The sequence below is a fragment of the Vespula vulgaris genome, chromosome 4 (genome assembly GCF_905475345.1).
Source record: "Vespula vulgaris chromosome 4, iyVesVulg1.1, whole genome shotgun sequence".
NCBI classification, from domain to species: domain Eukaryota; kingdom Metazoa; phylum Arthropoda; class Insecta; order Hymenoptera; family Vespidae; genus Vespula; species Vespula vulgaris.
The window spans coordinates 10,362,097-10,380,000 of NC_066589.1; the positions used below are offsets into that span (position 1 = coordinate 10,362,097).

The 17,904-nt window shown below is 32.0% G+C and overlaps 3 protein-coding genes across 12 annotated transcripts; all 3 read left to right on the plus strand.

Moving 5' to 3' along the window:
- Nucleotides 1-402: 402 nt before the first annotated feature.
- On the plus strand, nucleotides 403-2,509 carry LOC127063545 (protein crossbronx homolog). Its single transcript, XM_050993493.1, has 7 exons — nucleotides 403-628; nucleotides 714-895; nucleotides 1,038-1,102; nucleotides 1,430-1,530; nucleotides 1,602-1,789; nucleotides 1,916-2,084; nucleotides 2,157-2,509. The coding sequence occupies exons 1-7, from the start codon at nucleotides 614-616 to the stop codon at nucleotides 2,238-2,240; spliced, it is 804 nt and encodes a 267-aa protein (XP_050849450.1). The 5' UTR covers nucleotides 403-613; the 3' UTR covers nucleotides 2,241-2,509.
- Nucleotides 2,510-3,054: 545 nt separating this feature from the next.
- On the plus strand, nucleotides 3,055-16,292 carry LOC127063517 (dedicator of cytokinesis protein 9). Of its 9 annotated transcripts, none has more exons than XM_050993422.1 (29): nucleotides 3,055-3,307; nucleotides 3,753-3,869; nucleotides 4,085-4,263; nucleotides 4,468-4,537; nucleotides 4,618-5,058; nucleotides 5,176-5,670; nucleotides 5,799-5,965; nucleotides 6,042-6,203; nucleotides 6,287-6,366; nucleotides 6,468-6,721; nucleotides 6,813-7,054; nucleotides 7,144-7,249; nucleotides 7,825-8,196; nucleotides 8,275-8,379; nucleotides 8,566-8,712; nucleotides 8,796-8,982; nucleotides 9,059-9,148; nucleotides 9,363-9,541; nucleotides 9,633-9,841; nucleotides 10,062-10,469; nucleotides 10,554-10,854; nucleotides 10,949-11,108; nucleotides 11,208-11,368; nucleotides 11,446-11,775; nucleotides 11,895-12,045; nucleotides 12,293-12,555; nucleotides 12,637-12,994; nucleotides 13,104-13,395; nucleotides 13,473-16,292. In XM_050993422.1, exons 1-29 carry the CDS (start codon nucleotides 3,209-3,211, stop codon nucleotides 13,705-13,707), a joined length of 6,360 nt encoding a protein of 2,119 aa, XP_050849379.1. In that variant the 5' UTR covers nucleotides 3,055-3,208; the 3' UTR covers nucleotides 13,708-16,292. The 9 variants fall into 9 exon arrangements, with proteins under 9 accessions (XP_050849379.1, XP_050849372.1, XP_050849374.1 ...); XM_050993415.1 differs by having other exon boundaries at nucleotides 3,056-3,307; nucleotides 8,275-8,472; XM_050993417.1 differs by having other exon boundaries at nucleotides 3,057-3,307; nucleotides 8,275-8,472; nucleotides 11,895-12,036.
- A 204-nt stretch (nucleotides 16,293-16,496) lies between these two features.
- On the plus strand, nucleotides 16,497-17,900 carry LOC127063550 (protein CWC15 homolog B). Of its 2 annotated transcripts, none has more exons than XM_050993498.1 (4): nucleotides 16,497-16,645; nucleotides 16,739-16,895; nucleotides 17,063-17,363; nucleotides 17,445-17,900. In XM_050993498.1, the coding sequence occupies exons 2-4, from the start codon at nucleotides 16,765-16,767 to the stop codon at nucleotides 17,685-17,687; spliced, it is 675 nt and encodes a 224-aa protein (XP_050849455.1). In that variant the 5' UTR covers nucleotides 16,497-16,645; nucleotides 16,739-16,764; the 3' UTR covers nucleotides 17,688-17,900. The 2 variants fall into 2 exon arrangements, with proteins under 2 accessions (XP_050849455.1, XP_050849454.1); XM_050993497.1 differs by having other exon boundaries at nucleotides 16,608-16,659.
- The last annotated feature ends 4 nt before the right edge of the window (nucleotides 17,901-17,904 follow it).

Consider the following 17,904-nt stretch of genomic DNA (forward strand, 5'->3'; position numbering starts at 1 on the left):
ATAAATACATGTATTAACGCGAATTTGGGTCTACAAAAACAGCGACCACCGCGCGACGAGACACGAGCAATCTATATTATTTGCATTTCAATAAAATCTCATTTGTCTTTAATCGCGAACAAAGTATTATGGAGTCAATGACTGTTACGTTTAAAAACTTTCATCGATATTTCTATCGGAAATATAAAATAAATGGTTGACGATGCCTCGAAATTAACTCGTCAAATCAACATCCTCGTATCTTTTGTAAACGATTAAAATTGAAAGTTTTTCTTTTCTGTTTTTTTTTTTCTCTCTCTCTCTCTCTCTCTCTCTCTCTATCGCGATCAATATTACCGACATAGCACGATATCGAACGTTGATATTAAGAACGTAGGAATCTGCCGGAGAGCTCAATATATCGTGACCTCTAATATCTTAGGAGATATCTGTAAGATCGACGATCCCTGTTCCTGTATGAGTATGATTCGCATTTCGCAGTTGCGTATACGAATATGGAGCCGTCCAGTGAAATCTAAGAGAGAGAATTTATTTTGACGTTAATTTTACGTTAATTAAAATGGTAAATGATATCAAAGAATAAAATTGTAAACCCACTCGCAAACGATCCGTCATGTCAACGACTAAAGTAGGTTTGAAACGATGCGATTAAAGAAGAAACGCTTTCCGTTAACGTGACGCCTCGTTAATTCGTTTTATCATGTACATTCTAGGGAGATAACGATAAAGATGAAAATTTTAAGAGACAGGGTTCGTTTAGAAAGCTATTACCAACGAATGCCAATGGGGACTCCCAATTAAGCATGTCAGTAAAAATGATCGATAGGCCAAATATTTCTCAGACCAACAAAGATTATGCGGTTTTCTTACAAGAGTATAATATTCTTTCGGAATAGTGAGTAACTGTCATTAGGATTGAATGAAGTCTGATTAAAGATTGTACATAACGGGCGTATGTGTGTGTGTATGTGCGCGCGCGCGCGCGTGCGTCGTGTGTGTGTATACACTTATTTATTTATTTATTTATTCAATTATAGCAACATATTGCGTATCCAAGATTTAAAAGGAATTTATGTCATACCATCGGCACAAAATTCTTTTGGTACGTAATACAATTTATGTCATTTCAATCGATAACATTATTATTGTATTTTTTTAATGTTTGCATATATCCACTGTATATTTAAAAGCAAAGCATATTCTGCATTGCGTGCTTACAGTATGCATTCCCTGTAACATTTTAATCGAATTTTCATGTAATGTTGATAGTTGAAATACGTTTCATAGGTCTTGCTTGTCCTGATAACAGTTTGTACAATTTCGATGTAACTATTTCGAAACGATGTTTGTCAATTGAACACGTTTGTAAGATTTCTTATTATTTAACGTTAGTAGACATAGTAATATAGACACATATTTTTGATACCAGTGTGGTTCGGAGTTCAATTTATTCGACAAGGGATTTATCAAGGCGGAGTCTTTAGATTTACTCTTACGTTGCCTGAAAATTTTCCAGATGGTGGATGTCCCGTAAGAGTTACATCATTCCAAAAGTCTATTTTCTAATTTTGGTAGATTTCGTTATAGCATTTGCATTTTAGAAAGTTGTATTTCAAACCCACGTCTTCCATCCGCTTATAAATCCAGAAACAGGAGAATTATGTACAACTTGGGGATTCGTCGAATGGAAAAGAAATAATAGGGTATGGCAGTTGATACAGTACATAACAAAAATACTTACTAAAGTAGATACAAGAATGACACCTATAAATCAAGAAGCATCCATTTTGTGAGTAAATATTTCTCTTACCTTTCAGCATAGAAAGATTATTGACTGTGAATTTGATAAATATTGTGCCTATAAAGTATGCATTAATTTAAAAAATGAGAAAGGTCGGGTCTTTCTATATTGCAGATTGCAAAACAATTTTGATCAGTTTCGAGAACGAGCCAAAGAATGCGTAAGGGAAAGTTTGAATCAAGTATATAATCCACCGGCCTTCGAGGATCCGCATTATATTACATTCAGTCCGTACGTACCGGAATTGCATGATCCTGTTAAGCAACAAATATACGAATCTAAGGTAATTTCATTGGAGTCTAAACACGCTTCAAAACGTACGATTATTCTACAATTATTCTTCTTACTGACTCAGGGTACGGAAGAGAATCGAGCGTTGGGACTTTCCTGGGTTCAACCTGGTTCCCTTCAGCCATTCTCAAAGCCAGAATCCAGATAATGAGGAATTCCATTCTTTATCATAGCAATGATGTATATCTTTACGAATTTAATTACATAAGTACAAGCCTTGCTCTCTTGACGACTAATATAATGAACAGACTGTTACTTGAAATTATATTTTTGTATAAACAGAGTGGAGATATATTTGAAATCTATGCCATTTTCCGTCGATGAAATAATTTCTAACGCGTACAATCGACCTGAAAGTACGAGTTATTGTTACTTTTGTACTTTCTTTTTTTGTGATAATAGAATATCATATACGTAGATATTGTTAAAGAAGTCTTTTCTTATCCTAGAATTATAGTCAATCCTTTCCTAGAATAGATAAATATCAATTATAATTATTTGTACAACGGATAACAGGACACTTCGATTTTCTTTTTAACAAATAAACGATCGATGTTTGACTTGTACATGACATTTGTTTATTTGAATATCTCATAAATTTATTAACACGATTTCAAATCAGTTTCAATTAGTTTTCGGCAATCTTTTTTAGAAACGCGATGCTCCGATTGGTCGGTCGTATCAAACGTTCTTTCATTTTTGTTTTGTCTTTGATCAAAATCTACAAAGATTATTTTGATTTGTAGAAATGAAATACAGTAAACAGTATCATTTAATTGCACGTTTAACGTAAAAATAACACGAAAATGCAATTTATAAAAGTCGTTATATAATTTAGAAAAGCGCGTTCGAAAATAGTATCGGGAAAACGTTGGTTGATTTTCTTTCTTCTTTCTTTCTTTTTTTTTTCTTTCTTTCTTTTTTTTTTCGAAAAATTTACGGTGGTTTTATCCTCCATATTGTAAAAATATTATCCCTAAATCTAGTTACCATGCACTGCCATGATAAATTACTATGTATCAGTTGAATGTACATGAGGAGCTTTCGAAGATTTAGTGATGATTTCGAGTGCTTTTCTTGAAAAGAGATGATGGGAGCGATGTGTCATCGAAGAAGATGAGCGAAAGGAAATTCACACGCGGCCTGGGAAAGCCGGGTATGGCCGCACAATTACGAGAAACAGTTTCTCAGGTTGTACGCGAAAGTACCGTACAGGTAGGGGCTACTGACGTGCTTGAACCGATACTTACGCGCCCGATCACGCCTAACTATTTTCAGATTTCCTACGATTTTCAACAATTATGCAATAATTCATAAATTTAAGATTGTCTTGCCCTCTCTATCATATTTTATACGTTGATGCACTTTATTTACAAAGATCTAAAGTGTTGATAATTGAATTCTTCAATTATTTATTTAATCTTGATTACACTTCACAATATAACTGATCGATCGATTACATTATCTATAAGAGAAAAAATATTTTTTAATCTATAAAGTCTATATATAAACCACGTCATATGACGTGTTTGGTTCTCAACAATATGAACATCTTCGCTAGAAACATAATATTGATTTTTAAAATAATTTGATTATAAATGCTTTATATACTTTTTATTTCTCCCTTATATTAATTATATCTATCTCATTTTTATTTCAGAGTAAACCACATTTAGTTGACCCTATAGATTTTGAGAGCTTTGTGTTAAAGAATAAAACGTTATTACAGAATGATCCGCAAAGAGAATTATTGCTTTATCCGCCTGACGATGTTTCTGTGAGTTCAAGTTTGTTGGCTCTTATCTTCATCCTTGTCCGGATCCTACATCCTTTATGTAGAAAGATAAGAAATAACGATAATATGATAATTAAGCATTAGAAATTTTAAAGCTCAACTTTTGTTAAATTTACTATATTTTATATTTATTTCTTTGTAAAATACTTTTATATACGTATATGTTTTAATTTTTATATTAACTTCTTTTTATATAGCAAGTCGTCTTACCGAGACGTTATCGCACTATTGTGCCAACAGCGCAATATATTTCGGATAACGACGAGGAAGGTGGAAGTCTCCTGACCAAAGAATGTTTACGAAGTTACACCTCCAATTGGAATTTGGTACATTACAAATATTCTGCATACAACGGGAGTTATCTCGATTTACCCAAGTATGTTTTCAATGAAAATGTATCAAAGATTGCAAAAGTTGTCTGTCTGTCTGTCTGTCTGTCTGTGTGTGTGTGCGCGCGTGCGTATGTGTGTAAAACAAGATTGTTTGTCTATTTAGTAACATTTTCAATTTTAAAAAATCGTTTACGAATACATATACACGTGCGCGCGCGCACACACACACTCACGTATATATTTTACAGAATAACGAAAGCAGATGATCTCAAAGATGAAGTATATGAAATTGATACGGAGGTGGATCAAGTCGATGAGGTAATTATCTCACAATAAAGAAAATAATAAAAATGAATTCTATTTTTATTTTATAAGGCATTTTAACAAATTTCCTTTAGGATTTAATCAAAAATAATGGGATTACAAGGGAAGGATACTTAATGAAAGGACCTGAAATTGGAAGTTCCGATCGAATGTTTGCTCATATAGGCTCAAAATCTTTTAAAAGACGTTTTTGTCATTTAAGACAGGAAGTCGATGGGACATACATTTTAGAATTTTTCAAAGATGAGAAAAAGGGCGAAGCTAAATTAGCAATAGTAATGGACTTTTGTACAGAAGTTGTTAAAAATCCAAAACGTGGAAGATACTGTTTTGAGTTAAGAATGACAGGAACTCACAAGTCTTATACATTAGCGGCCGATAATGAAACAGATATGCAAGATTGGTTATCAAAATTGAATTCTGTATTACAACATTATAAACAACAGGAAGAGAAACGTGCTGCATCTTTAGAAAGAACATGTAATACTCCTCCTCCTTCTCCTCAACCAATGCAGGTAATCGTTTTAATATACATAAAAATCTGAATGTTCTACTATTTTTAATCGTTTGAAAATCAACTATTATTTATACATCGTATATATAAAAATATTTATTTGAACAAACGTGTACAGGTATATGGAACATTGAAAGGTTTGGAACAGAGTATGAATCCACAATTAATTAAATACTCCAGGGAAACTGATACAAGCATAGCATTAGCTAGACGGGAAAATAGAAAACCTTTGTTTAGTCTATATTCCCACATGTTACGCGTAAAAGCATCTACAGGAAATTCTACCGAACACAATATTGATCCATATAAGGAACAATTTGGACATAGAATTTTTATTAAATGCGAAAGTCTTAAGTTTAGATTACAAGCTCCGATTGATGAAAAAGAAACTCTTTGCCAAGTGGAACCGTACCAAACAACATTATGTCTTTTTGATGCAAAACACGGCAGGAAACTCACTGAAAATTTTTATTTCGATATTAATCACGAAATTGTACAAGGAATGATAAAGGAATTAAGTCCTACTAGCATTATGACAGAATCTAATGAAAATATAAGTTTGCCAGAAGAATTGAAAACTGTACCATTGGATTGGATAAAACATCCAAAGCAGGTATTTATTTAAACGACTGCTTTGTTAGCCAATGTAAATATATATACATACATACATACATACATATATATATATATATATTTGCGCGCGCGTGTGTGTATACAGGTATATATTTTATCTCCTTCTAGGCTATATTTCATGTTAGTAATCCTCATCCCGATATATTTCTTGTGGTAAGAATAGATAAGATATTGCAAGGAAATATATGTCAAACTTCTGAACCATATATAAGAACAACTAAAGATCCAAGATTAGGATTAAAAGTACATAAACAAGTTAGAGCATGTTGCCAAAGGTAAAAGCCTTTTTTTTTATTATTATGTCATTATCTTGAACATATAGTTTATAACTAATTAATGTTTATTTTTTAGATTAGGAAATTATAGAATGCCATTCGCTTGGGCAGCCAGACCTTTATTTAGACTATATAGCAACGAGTTGGATACTTCTCCAGACTTTCCAGCAATATATAGGCAGGAAGGGAATAAAATCAGAGATGAAGAGTTATTAAAACTGCTTTCAGAGTATAGGAAGTACGTATTGATTTACTGACATCATTATTCGAATACGCTCGCTATCTACACTTTCTTATTCTTTTTTTTTTTTTCGTTTGCAGACCCGAAAAACTTAGCAAACTAACTGTTATACCTGGATGGTTGAAAATAAAAATTGAATCCATCATTGAGATACCAGAAAGTATGCCTTTTTTCGTACAAGTGTAATACACGAGCGCGCGCGCGCGCACCCACCCGCGCATTCAAATGTGCGGTTTAAATTCAACGTTTCTCTATTTTCAGATACATTGTCGACATCCTTGGCTCCCTTGAAACCATTTCCCATTCCACCTGTAAACGATCCAACTCTTGAAATTGCAGAATTTGAAAGTACGTCTGAAAAGGATGTTCATCCTTATACCACATACGTCAATCATCTTTATGTTTATCCACAAACTTTATCTTTTGATACTCAGAAGATATTCACAAGAGCTAGAAATATTGCGTGTATCATTGAATTACGAGATGATGATGGAGAAAATGTGGAACCTTTAAGAGTATATACAACGCAAACTTACTACTTTTTCATTTATTTATATATTTGAAGCTTTTATATATTTCTCATGTTTTTTTTTTTTTTTTATATAGTGTATCTATGGCCGTCCAGGTACACCATTGTTGTGCGTACGAGCGTCTTGTGCAGTGTTACATCATAACGCTATTCCATCTTGGTACGAAGAAATTAAAATAAGATTACCAACAAAACTTCATTCAAAACATCACTTGCTTTTTTCATTTTATCATATAAGCTGTGATATGAATAAGAAAAAGGAAAATGGGATTGAAAATTGCGTTGGTTATGCTTGGGCTCCGTTGTTATATAAAGGGAGGTAAGCATACGATTTTTTATATACGTGCGTTCTACTGACCATACAATAAATATCTAATTTTTAAATCTATATAATCCATATGCTTACAGACTCAATGTAGATATGGATGTAAATGTTCAAGTTCTACCTGTTGCAACGCATTTACCACAAGGATATCTTTCCATTCAACCCCTTGGTCTGGGAAAAGGGGTAAGAGTAAGATCAAATTATTGATTTTAACTTCTAATACTTGTTATGTTTCAAGATGTGGCTTTCATTTGCAATTCGCTTTATCATAATTATAAAAGTAATTACGAAAATCTTGCGTTACACGGAGAATTAAATTCTATAGAAAAGTCATAGTAGATGAAATTTGATTACATTTAACAATGGAATATCATGATTTGTGGAAGAAAGCCTTATCTTATTCTTAGCAGTGCTTGCAAAGTGCACAGAGGTTTTGAATACAAGCATGGCCATTGTGTGTTTTGACTATTTCATCATTTTAATCAATCATCCAATAAGTGAGTCAATATTTTAATAAAGATTATATATCTGGTGTACACACGCACACGCACACGCACACGCACACCCACACCCACACCCACACCACATCAATTTTTGATCACATTAACGGACTATCACTGCATTCCAAATTGCACGAAACTAATTGTGTGTTAAGTATAAATAACAAATTTATTAATTGCTTGCTGATTTATCTTTTTACGAAAATGCAAATATCACGAACATTTTGTATATGCTTAAATAAATATTGATTTATTTAATTTCAGAATGCTGGTCCAGACATTACATGGATTGATTCACAAAGACCAATATTTACAGTAGCTTTTCAATTAATATCAACAGTATTTACTCGCGATCCTCATTTGTACAATCTCTTTGCTCATGCCGAACGAATTCTGGATACAAGGCCATCTGTAATGCCGTCGGATACAGAAACGTGCAAAATATTGAAAGCAGCGCATGCAATACAGTTGGTGACAGCGATTACTTTTCTTCCTACTATATTAAATCAATTGTTCACATTATTGACATATAATATCGGCGAAGAAGTAGGATTGTATATTATTAGAGTACTAATACACATTATAAATATGATACATGAAGCTGGTCGAAAAGAAATACTTCAGGCTTACATCAAGGTAAAAAAGGAAAATTGATTTTTATATTATTTTTAATTTCACAGATTTAACAATACACATATATACTGCTTTTTATAGTTTGTCTTTCTATCGCCAACACAAGCAACCTGCAATATGACCGTTCATGAACAATTAGGAAAATATCTACCAATACTATTACAACCAAACAATACGGATTTCTTGGTAATTAACAAATTCATGCGTCATTCTAATTTCTTCTTTGAGATAATGATTAAAAGTATGGCACAATATCTACTTACTACTGGTAGAATAAAAGTAAGTTAATAATTTGATGTGCACTTGACAGTAAGTATATAATATTTAGGTTACTATAAAGATTAATCTTGACATTTATCAACATTTTTCCAGATGCATAGAAATGAAAGATTTTCGAAAGAGTATCATGAACGCATTAAGTATCTATTAGACGTAATTATGCCATATATAATAAATAAATACAAAGAAATGCCGGTTGAAACTCATGAATTAAATAAAAGCCTTGCTCAATTGTTAAAGGTACTTTAAACATTATTTAAATGGAAACTTCAAATAATGATAATAATTGTAAATTGACAATATATTGTGTATTTATTTAATAGCATTGCCTCACATTCATGGATCGTGGTTTCGTTTTTCGTTTGATCAATTCATACGTGGATAAATTTTCTCCTGGAGATCCACGCACTCTACATGATTTTAAATTTACGTTTCTTCAAATCATTTGTTCTCACGAACATTATATATCTTTTAATTTACCAATGATGCAGTCTCGTATTTCACCTAGAGGTAAGAGATTGTGTTTAGGTAAAATTTTACGAATATTTTTAAATTTTGTAAAATAATAACTTTATTCCTTGCTTAGAAAATACTGAGAAAGAGCCAGAATGTAATGGTATGTTAAGACAATATTCATGTACTCCCATCTTTATTGTGGTTTCTTATTGTAGCCATAGTGAGTGGGAGTAGTACACAGTTCTTCTCTTTTTCATCACTGTTAATAAGTAGATTAAAATATTTGTCACGATTGTTCCTTATTGAATAGTTTTATTAATCATTACATTATGCGTAATAGGTTTTTGCATATTATAAACTGTTCTTCATTAAACGCATGATATGGATATACAATATTATATTAACTTTATTTTAATTATTCATATTATTTACAGATTTGATGAATGAATACTGTTTATCAGAGGATTTTTGTAAGCATCATTTTTTGGTTGGCTTATTACTCCAAGAAATCAAAATATCTCTTAATGAAATCATGCAAATTCGAAAAGTTGCCATAACTACTTTAAGAGATCTCTTAGCTAAGCACGAACTGGATGATAGATACCAAAATAAGGTTTCTAATTAGAATATTTACTTCGTTCCAATTTCATTGGTTGTATTATTCTTATTCTTATTGATTAAATTTGTATATTTTTAAATGGCAGGGACAATTGAGTAGGATAGCATCCATTTATATACCATGGTTAGAGATAGTATTGGAAAATTTGATGCGTTTACAATCTGTACATGACAGTTCTAAAATAGAAAATAAACACAATGATATAAATCGAATATCAACTAGCAGTTCCTTTTTGGCAACTAAAGATATTGCTAATAGTACTATAACAGCAGGCACTCCCAAGTCCATTCACAGGTCTGATCAGAAGAGTTATATTTAATTACAATGTTACTACTACTACTACACTACTACTGCTACTACTGCTACTACTACTACTACACTACTACTACTACTACACTACTACTACTACACTGCTGCTACTACTATCATCATCATCGTCATCATTATTATATAGTAGTTGTTATTAATGATGATGATATTTATTTGAAATTACATAATAATTAATTATTTATAGACTTACATTAAATTTGGATACGCAATCTCCAATCAGAGCATCTATTCATCTACGAGATTCTACATATTTTGCTGCTATCGCTGGACAAGGTTTGGTGAATGGCTATTCTTGTACCAGTATAGAATCAGATACATCAACGATGTCAGGTGCCTCGCAATCAAATATATCGCAAGAAACAGCAATTATTCGCGAATCTGTAGAAAATGGTATAAGTGATAAAAAAAGGCATTCTCGTTCTTTGAGCGTTACACAGGCTTCACCTAGATGTGATAAATTACAATCCTCTGAAGTTAAGGATATATTGCTTTGTTTTTTATTTGTCATCAAATATTTAGGCGATCATCAAGTTATTGCATGGTGGCAACAATGCAGTGATTCCGAGATATTGAGTTTTTTTACAGTAATTGAGTAAGTCGTCTTAATGATCATTCTTTTTTTGTTATAAAAAAAGAAATTATTTAATAAATATCTTGTTTCTTTTTCTTTTTTCAGGATAAGTCTTCATCATTTTAAATATGTTGGTAAAAGACAAATAGCTGCAAATATAATAAATAATTCTGGAAAACCGCGTACAGTAAAAGCAATGACATTGCCAGCTAGAATGGCACCACCAGATTTCACTACTGAAAGTCCAACTACTGGTACACTGCAACCACATAATACTGTTACTAGAGAGAATCTTATTGAAAGTGACAGTGGTAAAATGTATCAGGCTTTACTAGAGGCAAATATGGCTACAGAAGTTGGTCTTATAGCACTTGACTGCCTAGGCCTCTTTTGTATTCATTTTAAGGTGTAATTTATATTTATATATCCGTGCGTGCATGGGCGGGCATATAATGTTGTAGCAATTAATAGTAACAATAATATATTTTCTTTTCATATAGGATGCACTTTTAGCAGATGATGGAGAAAATCCAATAATGCAAAAACTCTTCAATATCTATTTATCCTTTCTTCAAGTCGGTCAATCGGAGACATTGCTACGTCACGTGTTTGCTGGACTTCGGGCATTTTTAAATAATTATTCTATTGCTTTGTTTCAAGGTGTGTGTGTGTGTGTGTGTGTGTGTGTGTCACAAAGTTGTTAAGTTGCAACTACTTTATCTAATAACAATTAACGTATATTCTAATATATATTTTCAGGAAATGCGGCACTTTGTGGGCGATTATGTTATGAATTATTGAGATGTTGTAATAGTAAACTTAGTTCTATTAGACAAGAATCATGTGCTTTACTATATCTGCTTATGAGAAGTAATTTTGAATTTACTAGTAGAAAAGGATTAACAAGAGTGCATTTACAGGTGAAATTATTTTTGAAAAATATTTTTTAAACTAACAACATTTGTTATACAATTTCCTTCCAATTTATTTTTTACAGGTAATAATCTCAGTTTCACAAATGCTTGGAAATGTGATTGGTTTGAATAATTCAAGATTTCAAGAATCATTGTCATTGATAAATAGTTATGCTTCTTCCGATAAAGTGATGAAAGGTACTGGTTTTCCAGTTGAAGTTAAAGATTTGAATAAAAGAATTCGAACAGTTTTAATGGCAACAGCACAAATGAGGGAACATAACAATGATCCTGAGATGCTTGTTGATTTACAACATAGTTTGGCCAATTCTTATGCCAGTACACCCGAATTGAGACATACTTGGTTGGAAACTATGGCTAGAAATCATGCGAGAGATGGAAATTATTCCGAGGTATTTATTCATGTTTTGTGTATACGTGTGTATACATACGTGTGCACACCCACCCACCCACACACACACACACACACACACACATGGTAGCTATACATGATTAAGTGTGTTCTCCTTAGGCGGCTTGTTGCCAATTACATATTGCAGCTTTAATGGCAGAATATTTGAAATTGAAGAAAGTTCATACATGGGGAGCAGAGGCTTTTGACAGTATTTCCGTGAACATTTCTAGAGACGAGCGTAGTCTTAAGCTCGATGCTGGTGAGATTTGTATGTCTTCTTGCACATGTTTGTATTGTACGTTAAGGAAATTCTATATCGATTTATAAACGTAATAACAATAACAGTTTCAAACTTAGAGCGTGTATTTGAAAAACGTAATATTTTTTTATGAAAACGTAAATATGCAAATTTACGTAATATTTTTTAATGTGTGGCGATTTGCATGCAAAAGATTTTCTTTGTACACATTTAACGTGAATAAAAAATACTTTACTTTAAATTATTTTTTCTACAGGCGTTCAAGATATTCATTACACAGAATATTTATTGCTCGAGCAATTGGAACTTTGTGCTGAAATGTTAGAAAAAGCAGAACGTTTTGAATTACTCGGACATTTGTATCGCTTAATAGTTCCTATGTACGAAGAGAAAAGAAATTATGAGGCTTTAGCAAATTGTTATACACATTTAGCACAAGCTTGCAATAAAATTGTCGAAGTCACCAAATCCGGTAAACGGCTTCTTGGGAGATTTTATAGAATTGCATTTTTTGGATCTGTAAGCTTCGTTAGTTTACCATTTATTGTCTTATTCCTAATTGCAATAAGTTTATCCTACTGTGATTATTTATTGTTCCAGGCATATTTCGAAGAAGAAAATGGCCAAGAGTATATATATAAAGAACCTAAAGTGACGTCATTGTCAGAAATTTCAGAACGTCTTCATCATTTATATTCAGAGAAATTTGGTTTAGAAAATGTCAAAATGATAATGGATTCCGTACCCGTCAATGTCGCTGAATTAGATTCAAAAATAGCATATATTCAAGTGACGCACGTAACTCCGTACTTCGATAAAATAGAATTAGATACTCGTCAAACGGAATTTGAACAAAATCACAACGTATCTTGTTTCATGTTCGAAACTCCATTTACGAAAGATGGCCGGGTAAGGGCAAATCCTGAAGATCAGTGGAAAAGAAGAACTATTTTAACAAGTACGAGCATAAACTTTTATCTCTGTGTATATAATTCCAACGACATATGTATTTTCTTAGTCATGTTGTATCATCGAAAGCCTTATAAAACGTTACTTTTTATTTATAGCACAATATTCCTTTCCGTACATAAAAAAACGTATAGTAGTGATTGAAAAGAGGATAATGGAACTTAGTCCCATCGAAGTGGCTTTAGACGAAATGAGACAACGCGTTCAAGAATTAGAGGATGTGGCTTTGATAGCTCCAACTGATGTAAAAAAACTTCAATTACGGTTGCAAGGAAGCATTTGTGTGACAGTAAATGCTGGTCCACTTGCTTATGCCTCTGCATTCTTAGATCCAGCACTTTCTCCGCAATATCCTGATGACAAAGTCGAAGAGTTAAAGGATGTTTTTAGGTAATTTTGTTATATGAGAATATCTTTTTTCTCGTATCATACGTCTATGATGTTATTTATCTTTTTTCTTTTTTCAGGGAATTTGTAAAAATATGTTATACAGCTTTGCAGATCAACAGTAAATTAATTACTCCCGATCAGCACGAGTATCAGGAAGTATTACGCGAAAATTATCAAAAGCTTTGCCAAAGCTTGTCGTCGTTATTGGGTGAACCTATATGGTCAGACGAACAAGTTGGAAGCTTTAAACGTAACAGCGCGGCTCTCTTTAGTGTCATTAGTGGTGCTAATAGTCACACGAGCACAGCCTGAGCCATCAGATTGATGTCTTATGTCTCTCGAAGTCCGTTGTGTAATCGGAATAAAATTATGAAGTATCTATATAAAATAATATTATATATATTTAATATGAAAAAATATATCATATTAAATATAATACAATAAGTAAATTTTTCAAATTCACATAGTTTCATTATGCTCAAAGTATACATATATACGTGCGCGCGCGTCACGATTCACGTATCATGCACGTATCACGATTTATTAATGATTAACTTGGCCACTTTTTATACCGCAGAGATTCTTTCTTTTCCATTTTTACATTAGAAAGATATGTTTAAACAACAATATACGAAGAAACGCATACCAATATCGCAATAAAACGGTAAAATTAGTGTTATTATTCTGACGAGATTTAAGGCTGACTATGATAAGTTATATCAGCTCATTTGAAAAAAAAAGAAGTGGCTATATTTAAATATTTTATTTGTATTCTTAACATTTAGATTAGCGTATTCTTTAAATACATAAAACGCAATCTTTATCTTATTAATGTGTCATTATCGTACAATTGTTCAATTAATAACTATTATACCAATGCACTCACTGCCACTTTTTTAATATACGTAATATTTGTGCATAACGATTTAACTAAGTGTCAATTGTAAATTCACTTTAAGTATAAGGAGAATAGATCAATTTTTATTATCCATTTTCTATTAGTATGTACTTCCCAAGTGCAAAGTCTAACTTTATATATTGTAATATGTAGTACGTATATACGGTGCGTGCGTGCGTGCGTGTGTGTGTATGTACATACATACACAGATACGGTCGTACGTACGTACGTACGTACATGTACATATACATATATAGACATACATATGTGTGCGTATATATATGTATAAGAACTTTTATTTATTAAGACTAAAATAAGACATCTCACACATTGTTAGATACGAGTATATATAAATAACGATGGCAAACTAAACCGTGAAATACGCTGCAAAACATTTATTAATTCATTGTGCAAAAATTTATGATTTATATGTTCGTACTTCTCGAACGTACAAATTGGTTCGTACATGTATAATTTATTTCGTATGCATGCATAGTGTATAAATGAGATCTTTAATATAATAAGTTTACGCTCTTATTGATAACGGAAAATAATTAAAATAGAAGGATATATCTAATGTTCATTAAAATCCCATAAGAGAATCGTTCGTTTATCTTTCTTCTTTTTTTTTCTTTTTTTTTAATTAAAAATTTCTTAATTTTGATTTGCCCATAAAAATGAGTTTTCTTACTTGTTAGACATATCCTCGTAACACAAAATATATCTACTTATTTAAGATGTACTTATTACGAGTACTATCTCTTAGTTGTGAAACATGTTTTTTTCACAAATTATTTTGATCCTGTAAAAAGTTGTTTATGTGTTTATCATATGATATATTTTTAATAGATTACATTATTTTTTGTTATTGTACTATCATCATTATTTTTTTTTTTTTTTTAATTTTTGTATATAGTTGTCGTATAAAAAAGAGAAATCTTAATCTTTTATTTGTCTCAGCAAATATATATAAATATTAATTTTTGGAGACTTGCTCCAAATTCTGTGATTTTTAAAGATATTTTCAAAACTTTGTTAATATTAGGGATTAAAGTATCTGTGAATATAAATTTGTAAAAGAATTGTTGGACACGGTTATATCTCAAATTTGTGTTAATACAGTTTAAATGTTTAAAGAAAAGAAGTAAGATAGATAATACCATTGTATAACGGAATTTTGAAGTTTATTTCAATGATACATAAAGATTCTTTTACAAATAATATTTAATATACATATCTTATTTTACACCAATAGATTAGATTAAAGATAAAAAAGTTTTATATAACACGCTTCAGATGTTTTAGAACAAGATTAACAAGAATTTTTTTTACAGAGTTGTCAATAGTCTTCGAACTGAATATTATTGTTCGTAATTTTAATTTTATATTATATCCACATTTTTGCCATTATATATAATTCGTTCGATATTAACTCTTCTCCCATCAAAGTCTGAGATTACTTTTCGGCAAGGCACTTTTACCCTGTTACGATCGTATGCCTGCATATTCCTGCTAAGAGCGCGCGTCCGTCGCTTAGCAAGGGAATTCTATAGAGCTTATCTCATTGTGCTGCACCCGCACACTCCGTTCTCTCTCCCATACACTGTGCATATAAAAATAAACAATTGATCCGTCGTAAGGTTAACTTTTCCAGGCAATAAGATCGGCATTGTGCGAGCAAATATAATTTCGATCAATGGGATAGTAGTGCTTACAACTATTAGGATGGGAAAGAATTAATAGCTTTTACATTGTCGTTGCGATGTGATGTGCAAATGTACAAATTGTTCTTTTATTAGAATCGTCAATGTAAAACGAAATGTTTCATCATATCATGCATACTATACATCTTTGCTGTATGAAAGTTCGAAATGCTGTCCAGTATTGACATCGACAATTCTTATAAAAATATGTTTATAATGACTGAAACATCAATCTGTTATTAAATGCAATATCACGCAAATGAATAATAAAACGGCTAGCTTAAAGATTAAAAATACATATTCGTACTATAATTAAATGTCCCTTGAATTTTTTCGATCAAGCGCAAAGAATTGAATAAAAATACAAACGTTGATCTTTTCTACGCAGTAAAAAGTAAACACGGTATGAAAAATGAAAAGAGGTCTTGGTTATCCTTACATTATTGTTATTATCATCGTTAAACTTTGTTCTTCTATATCTTATGGTACTGTTGTACTATTATTTTGCGTCCATTAAGTTGCGTCCATTAGCAATGCAAAAGAATTTGAATGTTTCGCGCGCCATTAGTCGAGTCGAATATCGATATTAACTTGCAATATATCGAAAGAGGGCCGCTAGTGTGTCAAAGAAAGACAAAGACATACCTGTGTAGGTAGATCAGAGTCAGTTCTATCATCTCTCGTACGGTTTTGCTCGGTATGATCCATTGAGACGATTTTATTTTAGTCTTTTATTTTCCAGATATTGAATAACATTAAAGATAAAATATGACAACGGCTGCAAGGCCAACGTTTGATCCGGCGAGAGGTGGTCAGGGTAGAGGAGAAAAGGATTTAAGTGCGATATCGAAACAATACAGCAGCAGAGATTTGCCATCTCATACGAAATTAAAATATAGGTAAATTTGTAAACGTAAAGCTCTACATTGCATTACTTCTTCTTTTCTTTTTCTTTTAACACGTAGAAATCGTTTAGTAAAGTCAGAAGACATGTATTAAATCTTCGAACATAACCTTAATTTTAGTCTTCGTCATTTTTATCAGAATGTTTTACGTGATATTACAGAGAACATGGACAAGGTACGATCGAAGAACTTCGTAGTCGCGATTTTCGTAAAGAATTGGAAGAACGTGATAGAGAAAAGGATAAAAGTTCTAGTCGACGTATGATCGAACCTGCCAGAGAGCCTGCCCCACTTAATGCAAAAAGACAAAAAATGGATCAAGTTCCAGCAGCTAGCTTAGACGCAGACGATCCCCTTGACGAGGATGAATCCGAGTCGGAGAGCGAAGAAGACGACACTGCAGCTCTCGTAGCTGAATTACAAAGGATCAAGAAAGAAAGGGCAGCCGAGCAGGCTAAAAAAGTAAATGTCGCACGCACGTTCTTATTTACATAGTAAATATATATTTCTTACCAGTTCTATATTATTTTTCTTTAATTGCAGGAAATGGAAAAGAAACAAGAAGAAGAAAGAATAAGAATGGAAAATATTCTTTCTGGAAATCCTTTACTCAATTACTCCTCCCAAAGCGGTAGAACGGATATGAAAGTCAGGAGAAGATGGGACGACGACGTTGTTTTTAAAAATTGTGCACGGTCGGAACCAAAAAAGAAACATGATGTATTTATTAACGATTCTTTAAGAAGTGAATTCCATCGTAAATTTATGGAAAAATATGTTAAGTAGCGTGGAATATATTTTATTGTACATGTATCAAGTCTTGTGACAATATGTTTGCGCGTATACATTATGTGTTCATACATAATAATACAAATAGATAAAAGGAAGAAAATGCAGTTAATTTTCATACTAGGATGTAAGCATTAATTAATACATAGGTTTTGTTAAAAGTAGTAAGTTAAAAAAGGAAACAAATATAATACTCTCTGTGTACATTTATTTT